The sequence below is a fragment of the Anguilla rostrata genome, chromosome 8 (assembly GCF_018555375.3).
Source record: "Anguilla rostrata isolate EN2019 chromosome 8, ASM1855537v3, whole genome shotgun sequence".
Taxonomy (NCBI): Eukaryota; Metazoa; Chordata; class Actinopteri; order Anguilliformes; family Anguillidae; genus Anguilla; species Anguilla rostrata.
The window spans coordinates 54,193,728-54,214,375 of record NC_057940.1 but is presented as its reverse complement, the minus strand read 5'-3'; the positions used below and the strand labels follow the sequence as shown (position 1 = coordinate 54,214,375).

The window sequence follows — 20,648 nt, the reverse complement described above, 5'->3', positions numbered from 1 at the left end:
AGACAGAAGTGCACAGTAGGACGCTTAGCTGAAAGGCCCCAGCGGGAGAAAGAAATATTGCAATAAAAGAATCATTTTAATTCTACTAAAAACCGAAAGTGGCGGCACGTGCATCTGGGTTTGTTTGTGAACATAGGCGCACCCGGGATCCTCGTTTTAATTTGCGTGCCCGAGTGGTACTCCAAACTCTGGTAGCACGTCTGGAGGGAAGACACTCCACACGCACGTGCAGTGGCGCATTCTGAAGGAGACTCTTGCTTGCTTGCTCGCTCACGCTCCACTACTCCCTGGGGCTTTACAGACAGCAAGAGTGCGATTAGTTCCCTTGACAACGACCCGAGGTTCTTACGGAATCGTAACGCGACTTGAGAACAACCGGCGCGCGCTTTCTAACTTTCAATCTAAAAATTTAAGCCTACAATGCGAGGCGGGTAAGTAGATGCTTAATATGAAATAATGGGTTATGATATGCCAGGCTGGTGCATTAATGAGTTTTTTTCCGGCAAAACACTTGCATGGAGGCGTTCACTGATCCTTCCAATCAGGCAAAATGATAGAAAATAACCAACTGCAACATTAATATCCCCACAAGGTAAATAAAAATACAATACATATTTTGAATCACCATTAAAAAAAATATTCTGTTACAGCAAAACAGGGATTATACAGAGATTGAGCAACATCAACGTGCAGTCAGAGCACCTGTGAAAGCAACGTCTTTATTGGGGTTGAGCACGTGCACAGCACGGTTCCTAGATGAACACACACCCACACAATCACACTTTTTAAATATATGCATATGCACAATACTTCTCAAAAAAGTTGTGACATTAATAAAACTGTTTCAAACAAGAACCCCCTCCCCCACAAACAAATATTGTCCATTACAACACGTGCGCATTTAATACAATTTAAAATGCATTAGTATGAAAACATTAGCTTGGTGAGAAACAAAAATTGTCAGAGAAAATAAAAAATAAAGATAAATAAATCCGTGTTTAATAGTTTTATATTTATTTACAGAGGACTCGATGCCCCCAATTACGGTCATTACAAAAACAACAGCAGTGGACCGAAATGTGATCGCGAACGGTAACGACAGACCACTCAGCCATTTTAATAAGCTTTCTGCGCTACCTGCTATACACTATACAGTACATTAAGAACCAACGTTAAGTCCTATGAAGGCAACAAAGGGAAAACCGTTCCGTTTTGCACTTCAGTTCCATAATCACAAATTCTGACCCAAGTAATTCTGAACAGCGGTTTCGGATTCCACAAGGTCCGCTTCCTGCGCTCCCGAGTGGTTGCCGACAATGACCGGTAAATTTGATTATTGACCGACGACCCGCCCTCGTTTATTCTCTCGTTCCATCCGATGTGAAATGTATTCAGTGACGTCACATCACCGGGAAAGACACACCGTCACACACACAAACTACTTATCATTACACAGTTGCCTGATGCTTGGAAGCGAATGTTGATTTCGGCTTGAACGGTTTAAACGAATAAAACAGTCCCTTCCCGTGGCGTCGCCATTTAATGTGCCCCCAAAGTTCTGAATGTGACTTTTTCCCTCTCCTTAAAAAAAACCCCTCAAAATGCTAAAAATCACAAGAGATGAGGTGTAGCTGAGGATCTTTGTGCTGAAACAGGTCAATACGCAGTATAACCAAAGACGCTTATAGGCACCCATGGTTCACAACCTGAATATTACCAAATCTGTCTGGGGACTGCTAGGGGGTCCCTAGAATAAAAAAACTAAAAAAAAAAACTAAGCCTTTTAAAAATATTCGGTTTGTTTGAAAATATTTTATGAAGTACACACTGACTTCCAGATAAAACAGCCTTGTGATTCCTTGGGATGAATGAATATCCACATCTCATGGAGATCCACAGTACTACACGTCCATGACTTAAAACCCGCTTTCACACTAGTGACTAGTCTATCCAAAAAAGGTGGGGGGACAGGGGGGATCCCCTTTTAAAGTACGCTCCTGACCCGGTCTGTGCGCTGCATACGAGACCAGGCCACAGTCAGAAAGCTCGCCAAGGCCGCCAGATTCGCGGACACACCCACAGTGCACCGAGACATGCCTGCACCACACCTTTACAACCGCACACCCGGTCCAATCATTTCATTTTTAAAACGATGACGTAAAAATGCTTTACCCCTTTACACCAGGGTTGAGCAAGGACGCCCACGTCCATTTCTGAATTACACGCCAACTTCAGCTCTTGATTATTTAATTGCTCCAGTCCTCTCAGTTGCCTGACATTGCGGATCTGTATTTATTAATGAGCTTATGAATGGTAGCAGCAGATGGTGGATAATTAGCTAACTGAGCCAGGGGTAATCTGTGGATACAATAACCTGCATATGCACGCGCCAGTCATCCGGGATTGGACACGCCCACCACAGCTTCACACACCAGTATAATTCCTGCATGTTACAATTTCAAAAGAACCCTCCATTTTAATCAGTGTTCAGTAGTATGATTCCATAGTTTTGGTTTGTAAAATGTTTCTTAGGAACTTATCATGTACCTTTTATCCTCAAATGTTGCTAAACTTGAAAGAGAAACTATTTCACGTACATATTTGACCCAAGTCTGGTAATTTTTTTTTTTGTAGCTCTCTGCTACAAAACACAAAGTAGTACTTGAATTTTTTTTTTTAAATGACAGCAATTAGAAAATGGAAAATAAAAAATCTGTGGTCAGAACAGCACAGCCTGATCTGGGTCATGTAAAACAGATTCACACCGTAATCTGATATTCATAAGGGGCGTGATTCACTTGTAAGACACTGTCACTCTTTGGGTGAAAGCCATGTCCACCTCCTGGGCAAAAGTGTAGACTTCCTAGTTTCACTGATTTCTCATAAAGCAAGTACCAAATAATGACAATTACAACAGACAAATATAACACCGATTTCCCTTCAAGTATGTACACAACCTATATTCAAAAAACATGACTCAAAAGAATAAATAGAATAAGAATAGCCACTTTATCACATTCACTTTATAGCGGGGGTCTCAAACTGAAATCCTGGACAGTTGCTGTGTCTGGTGTTTTTAATGTGTTCCTGCACTTAAGTGCTTAATTTTTGCCACTGATTGGCTAACGAGTCTACGCACCTTGTTTCAAAGGCTTAAATCGGCTGCTGATCGGAAAAACAACAACAAAAACTAACAGACACTGCGACCCTCCAGGATCGGTGTTTTAGACCCCCATTTTAGGTAATAAGGCTCTTGTGGACTTGGAAGTGACACGCTCGATCGCCCCGCGCGGTTTGCGGTTGTTCCGGGATCAGAGAGCGAAATGGGCCACTCGCGCTTTTTATGGCCAGCTGATAATTGGCCGCTGTAGGCGCGAGGTAAAGTGTTCCTTCAACTGCGCGTTTTCGAAAATTCGAAAGAGAAGCGCTGCAATGACAGCACGTGGCCTGGTTGCTAATGGATCCACCGAGCGATAAAAAAAATTAAAACAAAAAAACTTTCAAGTGAAAAGCGGCGAATTAACCTAGTATAGGAGCTTACGCACATGAAAGCGAGGGATTTTTCAATAAATACGCGAACAGCACTCATATAGCGGATAACTGGATGGTTTAAAAAAAATTACACAGCATTATCCAACCCAAAGAAAATACTATGCAGGTTTAAATTGTTTGTTGTTGCTGCCGTTCTTTGGTAATTAGCATGTATAATTCTGTTCAAAAGGACTGGAGTGAGTGGAGCGACGTCTGGCGAAGCTCTGTAGTATTAAGACTTCCAGGCCACCATACGTAGTATACAAGGGCCGGTTCTAGGCGTAGGTGATATAGGGTATCATCTCTACAACCTCTCCCAGCCCGATCTGGCCTTGAGCTGAGCCGGCTCTGTACATTTTATCTCACTCATTGTCCTTAGGACGGAATCATTAATAAAATCCACAACCAGCAGTTTATTCAATAGTTAGGACTCTAGGAGGAGCTCTGTTTTACACCCACAAATAATATAAAAAGAAATTCAAGCACCAGAATCTGCCCGCATTACTAAAACAGTCTTGCAATGAAAAGGAAAAACAAGTTTAACGAAAAAAAAAAACCAAAGACTTAAAAATGGACAGAGAAAAAAGTAAAATTAGAGCGCCATCTTTCAACGAATGTCCTCATCCACAATGTGAACCCCGTATCCAATAACAAGAACTGAATTCACAGGCACTGCTCGGGGGCTCTGACCACTTCGTTGGCCATCTAGTGGTGGGATGAGGTCCTGCCAGTTACTGCTGGGGGATCCACTTAATGAGACTGACTGAGTCAGTGAGGGTTACTGCCGTTTCCAAGTCCTCTGCTGAAACATCACAGCTTCCAAACGCTCACCATTTCCATGCAGAAGAGGGTAACATGTAGAGGGCCTTCAAGGGCATTACCTGGATAACTAGCGACTACGAAAGCTTGGCACCGACATCCCACCACGTTAAAAAAGAGGCAAGTTATAACAAAGACAATTACTTACGGTACCGGAAAACACCATCATGGTGCTTAGCTCTCCGACACACTCGTGTCCTCTGTGTGCAAACATTTCGGCTATGTTGATTAAAACCGCAAGTGCCTCCCTAAACCCAAGGACAGGGCGATAACGTCCGTCTGTCTGCGGAGCATTGAAGTCTAGCACTGCTGGACCTGTCAGCCTCATTTTAAAAACGCACTCCGATTCCCGCCAAGCTTTCAAGCGGCTGAAGGAATGTTGGTGAAGAGAGGGTTCTGGCGACTGTGATGTCACAGAGGGGTTTGCTCTGCCGTTACTTCCTACCAAAACTCCCAGGGTTCCGTACTCTATTGCCTAATTGTCTTGCAGGGATCAATACCCCAAGAGTCCAGGGAGAGGTTTCTTCTCTTCTCTTCCAAAAGGACCACTTTATCACACAGAATTAATGCAACGCTATGTACACGCTGAAGCTAAATCACCACTGGGACTCCTGATCACCTGCATTCACTGAAAATAAAATAAAAACAAACAATTTGTACCATTTGCACGGACTGCAGGGGGAAATAAACTGAGCTGTTTCCACTCCAGTTCAGGAGCCACAGCGGTTTACCCTGACCATAACAAGTAAACTGCACTCAGGAACAATGCAGTCATGAATGCCGCTCTCTCTCTCTCTGTCTCTCGCTTTTCTCTCCAAACTCAACTGTACCTCTCCCCTTCTTCTTCTTTCAACCCCCGGCCCCCCACGGTCCTGGACTCGGGCCCCAAACTGAGGCCGCCCCCCACCGACACGCCCTCCAGCAGGCCCCCCATGGCGACGGACTCCGCCTCCCCCTGAAAGTCCGCCTCCTCCACCTTCACCTGCCCCGCCTCCGCCAGGAAGCCCTCGCCCTCCTCGAAGCCGTAGCCGTAGCCGTCGTCGAGGTCGTTGCCGTTGGCGCCGGGGCCGTTGCCGTTGCCGCTGCCCCCGGCGACCGCGGCGGCGCCGTCGTAGCCGGGCGCCATGCCGGCGGCGGCCAGCCTCTCGCAGCGGGCCTGGTGCCGCAGGAAGCTGTCCCTCCAGATGACCTTCTTGCCGCACAGGCCGCACTCGTAGGGCCGCAGGCCGCCGTGCGTCTTCAGGTGCTTGGTCAGGTGGTGCTTCATCTTGAAGGTCTTGGCGCAGACGGGGCAGGCGAAGGGGCGCAGGTTGAGGTGCTGCATCTTGACGTGCCGGTCCCGCATGCTCTTCAGCGTGTAGGCCTTGCCGCAGTGGCAGAAGTGCACCTTGCCCGTGTAGGGGGCGCCGGCGAGCGAGAGGGAGGAGGAAGAGGAGGAGGAGGGGATCGGGGGAGAGGAGGAAGGGGGGAACTGGGCGGAGGACGGGGACTGGTGGCGGCCGGGCGCCATTGCGCCTCCGGGCCCCTGGGGGGCGATGTTGGGCGGCGGCCAGCTGAGTTCCGGAGGGCCCAGGAGGTAGTCGGCGTCGTCCGTGGGCGAGGCGGGCACCAGGGGCCTCTGGGACACCTGGCCCGTGCCGTCCTCGATCTCGTCGTAGGTCTGGCCGCCAAAGGCCGGCCCGCCCTCGTCCGCAAACCGGCCGAAGTCGGCCTCCTCCTCTTCCTCGTCGTCATCCTCCTCCTCGCCGCCGCCGTCCAGGGCCCGGCCGGCGGACTGAATCCAGGGGCTCGCCTGCCACTGCATCCGGGCCGAGAGGGGCGGGCCTGGGCAGGACGGCCCGGGCACCGCGGCCTCCACCTCCAAGCTGTGGGGGGGCCTGCTTTCGACTCTCCTCCCCACCTTCTGCGCCCCCTCGGTACCGTCCCGGGCTTCCATCACCTCCACCTCATCCCCGTGGTACACACTCGTTGGGTACTCTCCTGCAGGATGGGGTCAGGGGAGGAGCAAAGAAGTATGACACAGCAGCACCCCCACCAATAACCATAAAACTGAGCAGCATACTGTTCACACCCCTAAAATACACGCTACAATCAATTTCCAAATGAGACATAACAGTATTGCTGCAGAGGCTAACAACAAACAAACTACTAACACCTTAGTAATCATAGACCTATAAACAGATATGCAGAGAAAAGTGGCAATCCTTAATTTCTTCATATTTGACACTGGCATATTTATAGCAATATCAATGTTGCTCAATATTACCGTGTCATTGTCGGTTGTCGCTAAACGGTCTTCCTTCTCCAAAATAAGATACCGCTGGATTATCTTCTAAGAAAAATAAGCACTCGAGGTACTCGTAATAATAGGTTTGTTTCGAATTTGGTGTGAAAACTAACTTTTGTGACCACCAGTCACCACAGACGTTTCCAAATCAATCAAAATCAAAAAATTAAGGACAGCCACTTTAAGTGGAAACTGAAGCCGCGGGATCGAACAGACATCAGGGTGAAATTGCCCTTAGAGAAAGAATATGACCCAGTGACTCTGTGGCTGCATCGGACCGGTGCCGGGGAGCCCGGGTTCAAGAGGGCGACTCACCGGAGTGTCCCGTCCTCTCCGTCCCATCCATCCCTCCTTCCTCCACCGCTTCTCCCATCCCTTCATCAGCTTCCGTCCCCCTCTCTCTCTTCCTCTTCGGCTCCTCCACCCTTCCTGCAAGCCCCTCCCCCTCTTCCACATCGCCGCTCCCCTTCTCCCTCCCCCTCCCCAGAAGTTTCTGGAAGTCCTCCAGGGGGAAGTTTGGGGCGCCCCTGGGCCTCGTCCTGCCCCTCAGCCTGCTGGCTTCGGCTGGGTGGCCGCCGGAGAAGTGGCCCCCGCCCACACCGTGGTCCAGCCCCGCCCTGCTGTGGGCGTGGCCTCCGGAGTCGTGCCCGTGGGGGCTGGCCTTACTGCTGCCCGGTAGCCACACCTCCTCGCAGCTGGAGTAGTCGCTCTCCCCACCCGCATTGGAGTCCAGCTGGGAGTCGGCAGAGGGCTGGGGGACCCCCGACGGGGGAGGGGGCAGGGCTGCCTGGGGTTGGGGGCGGGGTCTCCCCCACCTGGAGAGCTGCTGGGGCCGCCTCCACGAAGCCAAGGGCGGCAGTGAGTGGCCCTGGTCCTGCCCCCTTTCCCTCTCAGCCCCGCCCCTCTCCTTAAGCTCCGCCCCCCTCAGCTTGTCGCTCCGCTCCCGCTCCAAGTACAGGCAGTCCGTGCTGCTGGGGGACTGCTGTCTAGAGGGGGCGTTTTGGGGGTTGCCCCCACCCCCGCCGCCGCCCCCCGCAGCCCTGGGCCTCTTCAGGATCTCGGTGCACTTGTCCACGATGTGCCACATCTGCAGGAAGCTGGCCACCGTCACGTAGTTGACGATGTCGTCGCGCACGATGCTGAGCTGGCCCGTGTAGGCGGAGCCCAGGACGCTCTCGAACGCCAGCGGGTCCATCACCGCCGGGAGGGAGACCGTGGTGACGTTTTTCAGCAGCACCTGGAGGGGGAGAGGGGAGGGAGGGGGGGGGGGCAGGAGAGACAGAGGGAGAGGGGAGAGAGAGACAGAGGGAGAGAGAGAGGAGCAGAGAATGTGAGCTAGTGAGAGAGAGAGAATGAAAGCAAACGGCATGGAGACTGGCTTGGATTTTCTTTTTAAAGCTTCAAAGCACCAGCACTTGGCACCAAACATGACGGCAAACTCAAGGACCGAAACCTTGATCGATAAGCAAAGCTACGCAAGGGGCAGGACTCCAGAGAGCGCTTTCAGGCACTGCTTCGGCTGGGGCCACAGCTGACACTAATTTACACAAATCTGCTTTGTGGGTCGCAAAAGGCAGGAAGCCCTGTAACGGGCCAGTCCAGAGCACTTACACGCCAGTCACCCCTGAGATGCTGCCACTGCGATACCCAAGGGAAGGAGTGGGACAACCATCAACAGCCAGTAACGGCTAAAGCAAACTGACAAAGACACACAAACACACACACACGCACACCACACACGCACACACAACACACGCACACACACACACGCGCACACACTCTCACACATACACAAACACACGCACATGTGCACACACACACACACTCTCACACATACAATGCGGGGCAGTTATGTGAAATGGCTGATGGACAGACCAATACAGACAGACGGACGGACAGACGGACGGACAGACCTGGTCGTGGAAGTAGGGCGAGGAGGCGGCCAGAACGCAGCGGTGAGCCCTGAACACCTGGCCCTGCACCTGGATGGAGAGGTCACACAACCGGCCCTCCTCCCTCTGCCGGTTCAGGCTGTCCAGGACTGCCGCTCGCACGCCCGGGAAGCACACCTGCACCACCGAGCCACCGGGGGCGCCAGAGGCATTGCTGCACTCCTGATCCATGCTAGCCTGGAGGAAGAGCAGGGTTTGATTAGAGCTTATTTTTTTTAATTTTTAAGCTCCTCAGCCAAGTTTCTGGTATGGTTAGCTTTGCTCCATTAGTATCACTCAGCTGAAAATACAAAATTTGGATTTTACATTCCTAAACTGGTGTCACTGGGATGGAAAAATAACCCCACACAACAGGATCGTCCCTCAAATTAAGCAATTTATGTCAGCCAATGAAACATACAGGAAATTACAACTATGGAGAACACACAGCAGTATCCCTGTATTGCCTGTGTATATAAGAGATACTGTATTAGCTGACACGTGAACTCTCATATATTGCATAATTGCAGCTGGCAAAACGTGACAATTGCTCTTAATTTTACCACAATACACTCAATATAGCGGTATAGCCACTGCAATGTAAATAAGGTTGTAATACGACTATAGAAAGCTAACAAATGCATTTCTAACCAGGCGGTGCATAAAACGTCTACAGCATTGGACATATTATATTATATGATATTGCAATACACTATTGACAGCAGCCAACAGTGTGACAAGCTGTTGTAACTTTTCACGATTTAGCACATAACGGTGTAAGAGGCAGCCACTGTAATATTTTAATTGAATCTATGTAACGTTCAGGACGTGGACTTTCACATGCCATTAGACACAAATACTACAGGAATAAAGAGTTTTCATAGCGTAACGGTACGTTAACCGTCTCATCCTCCGGACTGATGCTCCACTCGAGTCCCCGGATTTAACCCTTACAAAAGGCCTTAGTCGAAGTATTTTGAGCCAGAAGTAAAGCTTTTCTTTCTGACTGTTGGTATTTAGCAGCACATTTTGCATTCGGATGTTAAGTGGCTAGCTAGTGGAAATACATTTACTTGGCCAATTAGCTTAATGGCCAGACAGAAAAGCGAGTAAAACGGCTGTGTTAGACTAGCTAACCAGCTACATGATTCGGAAAACTAAAGGTTACAGTTACGTGTCGATAGCACTGCGAACAACGACGATTAAAAAAGTCAAGCCGACGAACAATGAACTATGAAATTCTTCTCAACTAACCTGAATGATAACCTAAATTAGCAATCAAACTACTCATGGTTTGTAAGCTACCCATCTAGCTAGCTGCTAGCTTGCAATGTGAAACATACCTTTCACTGGAAATCCTCACGGTATTCGAATATAGAAATTCTCAGAATGTGTAATATCCCGATGGATTTAACACGCCGATGAACCCGAGTAAATACAATCGTTTAAACCCCAGCAAAACAAACAATTTGGAATTGCACACCAAGGCTAGCTCTAGATACTCACATAGCCCTCTCTGTTTTCTAACATGCAAGTAGCTAGCTACCTTGGCTATCTGACTCAGATGATATAGCCCATTTCCACAGAGAGCAGTGGTGGGTGTTGGGTGTGAAAAGTTAGCTTGGTCCCCAAGGAAATGGTCCATTTTTTAAATGAACTGCTCTATAAATGACACAAAGGTGCAAAATAGATGCACAGTAAATAGTAATGGATGGACTTGCTAGCCTAGCTATTCCAGTGCTAGATTGTTGACTTTCAGTTAGCGAAATAGCTATCTTGTAAGCATGTTTTAAGCGAACTAATATTATTGGTTATCTCCGTGTCTTTGCAAAACATGTATGTTTAATTGTCAGCCAAGAAATCATGAGCATATAATGAACACGTAGGCACACTGAAATGAGAATACATTCTACAATCCTTGGGACCAATAACAATGTACATTTTATTTTCAGCTATACAAATTTTGATTTATATTAATAAAAATAGATACAGCTGGAAATAAACAAACAAACCAAGGGCACAGAAGACGTTTATTAGCTAAAACAAGCAGTTATCTGGTGACTAAGTTCTGGCTGCCTCTGCCGGGAGGCTTGGTAGTGGTTTGCATTTCCAGCAGGACACTGGTCCAAAGCCTTCCTTCAAACGCACAAAAAAAGGTTCACTGACCACAAAATCTAGCATTCGTAATGGCCTCCCCACAGTGAAAAACTGTGGGGACTGCTAAACAGGAGTCCACAAGCGCCAATATTTCAGACAACTTGTAACCGTTGATATATGATCACAAGGCAGGAGGTCTATATAGACAATTCGACAATTTCATAAAAACTTGGGAAAGGAACCAAAGTTTTATTACGCGTTTGTCACACAAAAAAACACTGCTCCTATTTTGTCAAAAAAAGAACGAGCCAATCGGATTATCGTTACAATTTGTTTTGGATTAACGGTCCTCTTTCTCGATTGGGTAGTTTGTAAAATTATTGTAATTCCATTGGCTGTTACAAAAATTATGGGCGGAGATAGATGAGTGACGGTAAAGTTGGACCAGTCGTATTGCAAGGTCGGAAGCCGCATGAAAACTTTTCAGTTTGAAATTTCAAACGGCCGCAAGAGCGCAAAGTGGCCGAACTCGTCTGTTCAATTTTGCAGGTAAGAGCGTAATTAATTGGATAAGCAAAATAAATTATGATAACAATAATAATTAATTCTAAGTTAAGAACAAGGGAACTATTTTGTAAGCATATATGTGCAAGTAATAATTACGCCATCTCTGTGTAGTCATGCTGATCGCTTCGCTAAATTGATTGTTCTCTGCAAAGCACCGCGCTTAACGTTAGCTGGTTAGTCTGTGTACAAAATAGCAATAGCTGGCAACTAACGTTAAGCCAGTTAGCTAGCGAACTGCTGTATGCGTGCTTAGACATTGTGTGGTTTGCTGTGTTATTAACTGAGCTAGTCAGCGGGCGTTAGCTTGATCACCTTGTTTTGCTTTGATCTGACTCCTCAGAATTGGTTAGATTGCCAGGTATTTAAACGTTAACAAGAATAAGCAAGTTTTACCTAAGCGACGTGAAATCAGCGTGAATTATAATTGTTAATCGTGTAGGATTATGTGACATTTACCGCTAGTCTAGGCAGCACAGAGCTACAGTGTCCTCCGGAATTATCGCCTCCCTCATTTAGCTGGCCTTGGTCTCCTGGTAACTTGGAGTCCATTGACGCCACGTATCTTAACAAGGTACCCAGGGCCTTCAGATGCGATACGGCACCACAACATCTCACATCCAATACTTCACAGTCGAGATTAGGTTATTTTCTTGCCAAACCCACCTTTGGCAAGAAGCTCTGTTTGTGTCTCATCTGAGCATAGAACCCACTTTCAAGCCATATTCTAATGGGGCGTGGCAAGCCATGCACTTTGGTCTTATTACTGTAACTTCAGATGTTTTTCCCCCCAAGCCGCGGGGAAAAAAACATCCGAGTCTTGTTAGTGTGGAGATGGTAATTGTAGTTTCTCAGATTTGGTGAGCCCACGATGCAACCAACTTCTGCAATTCCCCATCTGTGCTCCTTGGGGAATCACAGATTTAGCTTTTCTTTGAACAATTTTGCCTCCTTTAAAGGCTAGATTTCTTATATAATTGAGTGCAAGATTTAGCTGATAAAAAAACAATTGCATGTTTTTCATCTTTACCAACGATACTGGAGGACACTGTTTTGATAAAAGGCATCTGTGAGTTTAGCATGCTCAGATGGTTTACTAATGCTAGTGTACGTGGACAGTTGGCAAGGTAATTTAGCTAGCTGTAGTTGCTTTGTATTTTATTGGCCTGTTAAGCTGAATGGATGTGACAGCTGACGAGGTTTTGTTCTCGTGCAGCTATCCACCTGAGGCTAAAGCAGTTTATCATTTCCCCCCCTCAGGGATCGTCTTGGACATGAACAAAATGAACAAAGAGGTGAGTTGCTGTCTAGCTAATGATGCGATTTTAACTTTGGTTCAAGATATTTCAGCACGCCCCTTTATTATATTTCATCCTCTTGTCCAAAAAAATAAATCCGAAATTGTTTGATAACATGGGACAAAGTATTCCAGGCACTATTCTTCAATATAAATATTAAAACTGCCTTCATTAATGCGCAATGTCCACGGAGGAGATCATTTTAAAAGCACGTTACACTTATGCTGCAGATCATGAAATTCCTACGTCTTTGGCATCCTGACAGTGTTCCTTTTTTTCTTTGTTTTTCTGAATCTGAAATTGCATTTATAACCTGCCGAGTTCCCAGTAAATGAAGAATGCTCTCTTTACCGGCACTGTGAGAGTTAACTTATCAACAAAGCCATAAACTGACCTCAACACATAATTGTATAGGACGTTGTTAGCCGCCCTTCGGTCTTGACTCAAAGATTATCTGAACAACTTGACTAATGGACGGTTTTCATAACTCCAGAATACAGGCTCGCGGCTGCCCATCATTTCGGCGAAAAGGGCTCTTACCAGCAGCACGGAAAGCGGCGAACACCAACCGGCCCAGGTAAAGTGATTTATTACATCTGTCTCTCTAACATATTTTTATTTTTTTAAAGTACGCACACCTGCAAGCGGAATATGAAAGTATTCTTGATTTCCTCTTATTGCATATGTCGGGCTGAACCGTTTCAGATCTTTAGGAAAAATGTAATATTAGGCCAAAAGGGGAACCTTAAGTTTGAACCAAATTGAACTGTCAATTGGATTCCGTTGATTGAACACAGACAGGCTTGATTGCAGCCGGCCCTGTTGAATCTGAACCTCACCAGCCACCACAAAGTTTCCACATGCACACTACACCGATGCTTTTTCACGGTGGCCTTTTTTTTAATGGCCTTCCGCATTGACCGAGATTGAGAAACGGCACCTTGCCTGTTTCCGGATGGAAAACGCATTGGGTTTTGTCATAAACAAGCCGCTCGTTGCTGGGGAAACGTGTACGTTCTGCCTCTGGGACGGGTTGTCCTCGATGTAACGCTTTTGTCCCCCCCGCCCCCGCAGAAGAAGATGCGCAAGGTCGAACCCGACCCCGTGAAGCCGGCCGCCAGCGTGGTGGGCACGGTCGGGCTGCGGCGGCCCGCCTCCACGCAGCCGCGGAACGTGGGTGAGTGACGGTCCGGGGGCTCGGACTCCATGCCGTTCGCCGCGTCCTGACCTGCCGGTTATTCCTTATTGGCTGGCTTTGAAAATATCAGGGTTTTTAAAAGAAAATGTGATTCATTTTTAAATCTGAATTTTACTAAAACGAGAGGAAGTTGGCTGCTGGCTAGTGCTTTCATTTAGAGGGAATTTTCCTCCCTTTCATCAGCCTTATAACTGGGCTGTTGAGGTGAATCTTAACGGTCGAACTGTCCGGTCTTTGTCCCGCAGTCAAACCCCTCCGGCCCACTGGAGCCGCCACGGTAGCTGCCGGTCCCTCGAAAGGTGAGCAGGAGCGCTCGTCCCGAATCCCGCCCTTGTGTCCTTTTGAGCTGGAAAGGGAAAAGCAATCGATTGCAAATGACTGGATTCGGATATCTGAGTCTACCCATTTCCCTGGGTTGTGACCCCTTTTCCCTGCTCGTCCCGGTCACGGTCACGTTTGGAGCTCACTCTCGCCTTTCCCCTCCAGGTGTCCAAAAGCGTCCGAATGCCTCCGTCCCAAAGCCAGGTAGGTCTGATTCGCATTCGTCCTGCGCGTTGAGCATCAGTCCGAGTCTCCTAATTTCTGCAGTGATCTTGTCTGAAGTGTTTTAAGTCTGCAGAAGCTTTTAAAATTTCTGATTGATAACGCGATTAGGAAGCGCAGTGGCAGTGTTCCATCGTTTGGTGACGGGCTCTGGCTTTTATTAGGGCACAGAGTCCAGATGGCAATTCATCCGTATTCTCAGGTTTATTTTGAAAGTCAGAGTAATATATTCGCCTGAGTGAGTTAGGCTGTGCTCGCGCGCGCTGGCTCTAGCTCCCGGTTTAAGGGCGCTATTGCTTTAGCGCTTGGCGGTATGTGTGCTGTGTGACTCGTCTGACGGGCCCCTAAACGGGTCAGTGGGTTTCACCGCGCGCGCGCTCTCTCTCCCTCAGCCCCGGCGGGCCCCGGAGGGTCACGGCGGCCGGCCTGGGACCTGAAGGGCAAGGTGAGCGACATGGAGTCCAAGGTGCAGGCCTACCAGGCCCGGGCCAAAACGGCGACGCAGGAGAACCAGGACCTCCGCGAGTGCGTGGCCCGGGCCCAGGAGAGGGAGGCCCAGATGGAGGAGGAGATCCAGGGCTTCAGGCTGCAGCTGAGGTACGACGGGGCCGGGAGGGGGGTGGGGGAGAGATTTTGGGTGGTCCTCGAGAGCCACTGGGCCCTGCTCATTTAATTTTAAACTTAAAATTCCACTACTGGCTTTGGCCGAAGTAACCAGGCGGGCTAAGTTGACTGTAATTAGCCACTTCTGTGTAGTCAATTAGATGGCAAGTAAGAGTGAGAAACCCACACCAGGGCCCCTCAGTTTTTCCATCGATCTCCGTGAAAGTCTGGGCGCAGGGCATGATGGGACACGCGGTCCTGTCCGTGCTTGCTTTCTCAGCGTGAGCGAGAGGGAGCTGGGGGCTCTGCGAAAGGTCCGGGAGGAGCTGAAGCAGGCGACCCAGGAGAGGGACGTCCTGCAGGAGGAGCTGGGCCAGCTGGACAGGAAGCACACGGCTCTCCTGGGCGTGAGGCAGGCGCTGGAGGAGGAGCTGCTCAACATGCAGGTAACCGGCCGCACGGCGTAACCCGTGGCAACGGGTTGATTTGTGTGTGTGTGTGTGTGTTGGTGAGTGTGGATGTGAGACTGTGTGTTGGTCAGTGTTGGTGAGTGACCGTGAGTCAGGATGTGTGTCTGTGGGAGAGGATGTGACGGTGTGCGTTGGTGTGTGAGGATGTGACTGTGTGTGAAGATGAGACTGTGTCGGTGTGAAACGCTGTGTGTGTTGAGGCTGTGTGCGGTGGTCTGTGACGCGTGCGTGTGTTGGTGTGTGTGTGTCGAGACGGTGTGTGTGGGTGTGCTCGCGGGGTGGTGTGTGCTGGTGTGAGGCGGTGTGTGTTGGTGTGTGCTGGTGTGAAGCGGTGTGTGTTGGTGTAAGATGCTGTAGACTGAAGCGTGGCTGTTCTCCTGGGCAGACCCAGCTCTCGGTGCAGAGCTCCACGCTCAGCCGATGCCAGGTCTGTCTGAAGGAGGCGCAGGAGACGGTGCAGGCTCTGCAGGAGAAGGTGGCTGCGCAGAGCGAGGAGATCCACGCCGGAGAGATGCAGCGCAGGCAGCTGCACAACACCATCCAGGAGCTCAAAGTAACTGCCTCTCTCTCTCCCTCTTTACCCCCCTCCCTCCCTCGCTTCCTCCCTCCATTTCCGCAAACAGTCTGCTTCAGATGTTAGCTGCATATGTGTACAATGCATTGAGTGGAATTGATTGGCAGGTGACAGGGAGAGGATGAGTTTTAAAAAATTTAAAACTACTTTGGAAATTTTTTTGCATCTATCTGAAGTTCTCTTGCTTGCTAATGATTATTTTTTCAATTCTGTCACAATGGGGGCAAGATGTTTATTGAGTTAGGAACTCCATTTGATTGGCTCCTCTCTTCTGATTGCAGGGAAACATCAGAGTGTTTTGTCGAGTGCGCCCCCTGCTGACCGGAGGCCAGGCTCGCATAAACCACATCGAATTCCCTGCCAATGATTACAAGGCCATTAAGCTGGCAAAAACCGAAGAGGTAATGCACACACTTATTCCTGCTCCATAAACATAACCTGAAGGGGAGGGCTTGCAATTTAATTTAAAAAAAGATATATAATATTTTAATTGCCAGTTAGTTTTGAGACCAAGCAAACATACAACTTTGCAGTGTTTTCGCAAAGTTAAGTCTTAAGTTTGTCATCTTTGTAAACCTGCCTGATTCAGCCTTCTGGATAAGACTTGGGGACCCCAGCTCTGAAACTTGAAAAGCACCTAATCCAGAAAGATGAGCTGCTAGTTAAAATTCCTGGATTGCGATTGCGGTTGGAACGAAAACTAGCGTGTAACAGAGGGGGTTCCCCAGGGCCAAGTTTGGGCACCACTGCTTTAGGCTACAGGCCCGGTTCCTCAGCCGCCCGCGTGTCCTCACGCGCCTCCCCCTCCGCCAGTCCCACACAGGCCGCAGCGAGGACACCCAGAAGAGCTACAGCTTCAGCTTCGACCGCGTGTTCGGGCCGGCCGCCTCGCAGAGGGAGGTGTTCGAGGAGATCTCCCTGCTGGTCCAGTCGGCACTGGACGGCTACAACGTCTGCTGCTTCGCCTACGGCCAGACGGGCAGCGGCAAGACGCACACCATGGAGGGCGGCGAGGCGGACGAAACGCAGGGCATGATCCCCCGCGCCGTCCAGCAGGTGTTCGCCGCCGCCCGCAGGCTGGAGGAGCAGGGCTGGAAGGTAACTGCGTCCATTCCCCCCGGCAACACGACTTCAAGAGCTCACCTTTGGAACAACAGCCAGGGTTTTGGAGGTCTGTTCGGTTAAAACTGAGGAAATACACGTTTAACCTTTATAAAGAGTAGGTTGTTTTTGGATTACCCCCCCCCCCCCTTTTTTTACCCCCCTGACATTAGTCAGTGTTCTAGAATTCCATTGATTTCAGTTACCAGTAGTGATTGTGACATGTGTGTTAGAATGTTAAGAATTGAACAATCTAATCACTACTGAACATTCTAATTACATCTGTGATCACGCACCTCAAAGGGTCAGTGTTGTATGGGGATTTCTGCCAGGTCATCGATTGAATTTCGGTCTGTTTAACGGAATCAATTGCGTTTTAACGGCAGTTTTTTTCCCCCTCCCTCAGTACACGTTCGTCGCCAGCTTCGTGGAGATCTACAACGAGACCCTGCGGGACCTGCTGTACACGGGGAAGCCCAACAAGAGGCCCGAGCACGAGATCAAGAAGTCGGCCACCTCGGAAGTCACCGTCACCAACCTGACCTATCAGAAGGTCACCACCGAGGACGAGGTACTACGGGCCTTCGGAAGCAAGCAAGAGAGAATCACTACCTTCTGACTTCTCTGATCCAAACTCCCCATGACATTACAGGCATTTAGCAGATGCTCTTATCTAGAGCAACTTATTCAACTTTTACATTGTTTCCCACGTATACAGCTAAATGTATACTGAAGCGCAATGCCTTGCTCAAGGGTACAACATCAGTGTTCTACCTGGGATTCGAACCTCTGACCTTTAGGTTGCAAGACCAGCTCCTTGGGTTTACGAGATCAGGTGTCTGTGATCATGGTTTTTGACTTAATGAGACTTCCCGCTTAAACGAAGAACTTGTTTCCCCTCCGTCCCAGGTGTGCAACCTGATTATGCTGGCCAATCGGAACCGCTCCACCGCGCGCACCAACCAGAACGACCACTCCTCGCGGTCCCATTCAGTCTTCCAGCTGGACATCGACGGGGAGAACGCGGAGAGGGGCACCAAGTGCAAGTGTGAGTATCTTTCGGCTCTTAGTCTGCACTGTGGAAGCAGGGAAGTGCAGTCTAACTCTAGATAGCCAAAGGAAGTGAAGTCACTGGAACTGAAATGGATAGTGTGCTGCTGTGCAGTGTGGGTACAGTGGCCTGTGTTAGCGCTGGGGCTGTGCCAGTCCTCACTGTGCTGCTGTGTTAGCGCTGGGGCTGTGCCAGTCCTCACTGTGCTGCTGTGTTAGCGCTGGGGCTGTGCCAGTCCTCACTGTGCTGCTGTGTTAGCGCTGGGGCTGTGCCCTGCTCACTGTGCTGCTGTGTTAGTGCTGGGGCTGTGCCGGTCCTCACTGTGCTGCTGTGTTAGTGCTGGGGCTGTGCCGGTCCTCACTGTGCTGCTGTGTTAGTGCTGGGGCTGTGCCCTGCTCACTGTGCTGCTGTGTTAGCGCTGCGGCTGTGCCCTGCTCACTGTGCTGCTGTGTTAGCGCTGGGGCTGTGCCGGTCCTCACTGTGCTGCTGTGTTAGCGCTGGGGCTGTGCCGGTCCTCACTGTGCTGCTGTGTTAGCGCTGGGGCTGTGCCGGTCCTCACTGTGCTGCTGTGTTAGAGCTGGGGCTGTGCCGGTCCTCACTGTGCTGCTGTGTTAGCGCTGGAGTTGTGCCCTGTTCACTGTGCTGCTGTGTTAGCGCTGGGGCTGTGCCGGTCCTCACTGTGCTGCTGTGTTAGAGCTGGGGCTGTGCCGGTCCTCACTGTGCTGCTGTGTTCGAGCTGGGGTTGTGCCCTGTTCACTGTGCTGCTGTGTTAGCGCTGGGGCTGTGCCCTGCTCACTGTGCTGCTGTGTTAGAGCTGGGGCTGTGCCGGTCCTCACTGTGCTGCTGTGTGTCCAGCCTCTCTCTGCCTGGTGGACCTGGCGGGCAGCGAGCGACTGCAGAAGAGCCAGTCGCAGGGCGAGCGGTTCAAGGAAATGACCGCCATCAACAACTCCCTCACCAGCCTGGGCATCGTCATCACTGCCCTGGCCAATAAGGTGAGTCGTCTCTCTTCAGAAACAAAGGGGTGGGGCCTGTGGAAATGAGTGCTCGTACGGCATTGGCCGGTGGAATTTCGCTGATTCTTTTGTTTTTGTTTTGTTTTTAGGAGAGTTTCGTCCCCTACCGCAACTCCAAGCTCACGTACCTGCTGCAGAACTGCCTGGGAGGCAACAGCAAGACGTGAGTGGGAGTGCTCTGGAGTTCATCCAGCTCAGCCACTGTGGTGTTTATTAAAAATAGGGTTGGCAAGAAAACTGCAGCTCCACCAATCACAAATTACATGGGTAACAACCAATAGAACCAGTCTTTTTCAGGTGCGGGGTAACCACCAGGTTACAAATAAAATAAAAATGATGCATTTATTTTGTTACTGGTCTTGACTCCTATCATTGAAGTCTTGTCACTGACCAGGACCATAAACATTTGAAGCAAAAACGCAATGAGATTGCCAACAATGTGTTCTACTTGAATGGTTGAGTCGGTGTGAGCATGAGAGGGACTAGGATCGTTGCCAGATTCTTTGTGATTCTTGGTGGGTGGTTGTTGATGGAAAAGCTTTGGCGTTGCAGAAGGCGGCTCACGTCTGTTTTCTTTACCTGTCCTGCAGCCTGATGTTTGTCAACATTTCGCCGGAAGCGGAGAGCTTCGGAGAGTCCCTGAATTCGCTTCGCTTTGCCAGCAAGGTGGGTACCCTTCTAGGCCTTTACTGGAGCAATTTCCTGGTGGGGGGGAGAGTGGCTGTGCTCCAGTCATTTAAAGCAAGATGGAGGCCCTTCTAGACCTTTACAGGAGCGAGTTCCTGGTGAGGGGGGAAGTGGCTGTGCTCCAGTCATGTAAAGCAAGATGGAGGCCCTTCTAGGCCTTTACAGGAGCGAGTTCCTGTGGGGGTGGGGGGAGTGGCTGTGCTCCAGTCATTTAAAGCAAGATGGAGGCCCTTCTAGACCTTTACAGGAGCGAGTTCCTGGTGAGGGGGGAAGTGGCTGTGCTCCAGTCACACTGTGATGTAAAATCTCACGTGGTTCAGTGTATGCTTGCCGTGTTTAGAGTCTTGCCTTCGCACTGCGCAGTAGTTCATTAGGCCCCAAATGGCCTGTCTGTAACTGGGGGGGCGGGGTTGCTGGTTTTGCACCACATGTGTCGTCAGTTTGCGGGGTCAAGGACATGGAAAACCAGCTAATAAATAACTTCAGCTAGGCAAAGGAGGAGAAATGGAGATGTAAACGTTTTGTTTTTTGTGTGTGCAAATTTGTGTTAACAGAACTTTTTTTGTTTGTTTCAGGTCAACGACTGTGTGATCGGGACTGCCTCGGCAAATCGAAAATAGTGGACCGGTAGAAGCTGTAGAAAGGAATAAAAAAAACAAAACAAAAAAAACATAATTGCATTTCCAGCTTGTGGCTTTTTTTAATACCCTCTTTTTAAAGATTTTTCTGAAGAAATGGAGCAAGAGCATTCAGATGTGCTTTTCAGCATAGCTATTATACCCCCTTTGTACTGTCTTATTTACTGCCTTTTTATTATGAAGTTCCAATAAAATCCTGTGCATTTGGTGTGGTGGTTTTGCATGCTGTTTCTCGAATAA

The 20,648-nt window shown here is 49.3% G+C and overlaps 2 protein-coding genes across 6 annotated transcripts; one reads left to right on the top strand and one right to left on the bottom strand.

Annotated features, from left to right (window-relative positions):
- Positions 1-700: 700 nt before the first annotated feature.
- zbtb22a (zinc finger and BTB domain containing 22a) lies at positions 701-10,947 on the bottom strand. Of its 4 annotated transcripts, none has more exons than XM_064348918.1 (4): positions 10,597-10,947; positions 8,551-8,766; positions 6,953-7,874; positions 701-6,330 (listed from the first exon to the last, which is right to left on the bottom strand). In XM_064348918.1, exons 2-4 carry the CDS (start codon positions 8,758-8,760, stop codon positions 5,171-5,173), a joined length of 2,292 nt encoding a protein of 763 aa, XP_064204988.1. In that variant the 5' UTR covers positions 8,761-8,766; positions 10,597-10,947; the 3' UTR covers positions 701-5,170. The 4 variants fall into 4 exon arrangements, with proteins under 4 accessions (XP_064204988.1, XP_064204985.1, XP_064204986.1 ...); XM_064348915.1 differs by lacking the exon at positions 10,597-10,947 and adding an exon at positions 10,115-10,322; XM_064348916.1 differs by lacking the exon at positions 10,597-10,947 and adding an exon at positions 10,075-10,238.
- A 118-nt stretch (positions 10,948-11,065) lies between these two features.
- Positions 11,066-20,616, top strand: kifc1 (kinesin family member C1). Of its 2 annotated transcripts, none has more exons than XM_064348944.1 (17): positions 11,066-11,214; positions 12,446-12,524; positions 13,021-13,104; positions 13,602-13,704; positions 13,971-14,024; positions 14,212-14,250; positions 14,661-14,865; positions 15,152-15,317; positions 15,727-15,894; positions 16,197-16,316; positions 16,729-17,013; positions 17,423-17,587; positions 17,926-18,064; positions 18,923-19,062; positions 19,173-19,246; positions 19,674-19,749; positions 20,346-20,616. In XM_064348944.1, the coding sequence occupies exons 1-17, from the start codon at positions 11,138-11,140 to the stop codon at positions 20,388-20,390; spliced, it is 2,019 nt and encodes a 672-aa protein (XP_064205014.1). In that variant the 5' UTR covers positions 11,066-11,137; the 3' UTR covers positions 20,391-20,616. The 2 variants fall into 2 exon arrangements, with proteins under 2 accessions (XP_064205014.1, XP_064205015.1); XM_064348945.1 differs by having other exon boundaries at positions 11,094-11,214; positions 12,490-12,524.
- The last annotated feature ends 32 nt before the right edge of the window (positions 20,617-20,648 follow it).

What these genes read in the sequence shown, in the direction of transcription:
- zbtb22a (XM_064348915.1), bottom strand. Translation starts at nt 10,213, where the DNA reads ATGGACCATTTCCTTGGGGACCAAGCTAACTTTTCACACCCAACACCC. An exon ending in ATCTGAGTCAGATAGCCAAG is followed by an intron (nt 8,767 to 10,114) that starts GTAGCTAGCTAC and finishes CTCTTCCTCCAG; the next exon opens with GCTAGCATGGATCAGGAGTG. An exon ending in CGCCCTACTTCCACGACCAG is followed by an intron (nt 7,875 to 8,550) that starts GTCTGTCCGTCC and finishes CTCCCCCTCCAG; the next exon opens with GTGCTGCTGAAAAACGTCAC.
- kifc1 (XM_064348944.1), top strand. Translation starts at nt 11,138, where the DNA reads ATGAAAACTTTTCAGTTTGAAATTTCAAACGGCCGCAAGAGCGCAAAG. An exon ending in TCGTCTGTTCAATTTTGCAG is followed by an intron (nt 11,215 to 12,445) that starts GTAAGAGCGTAA and finishes GTTCTCGTGCAG; the next exon opens with CTATCCACCTGAGGCTAAAG. An exon ending in AGGAGCTGCTCAACATGCAG is followed by an intron (nt 15,318 to 15,726) that starts GTAACCGGCCGC and finishes TCTCCTGGGCAG; the next exon opens with ACCCAGCTCTCGGTGCAGAG.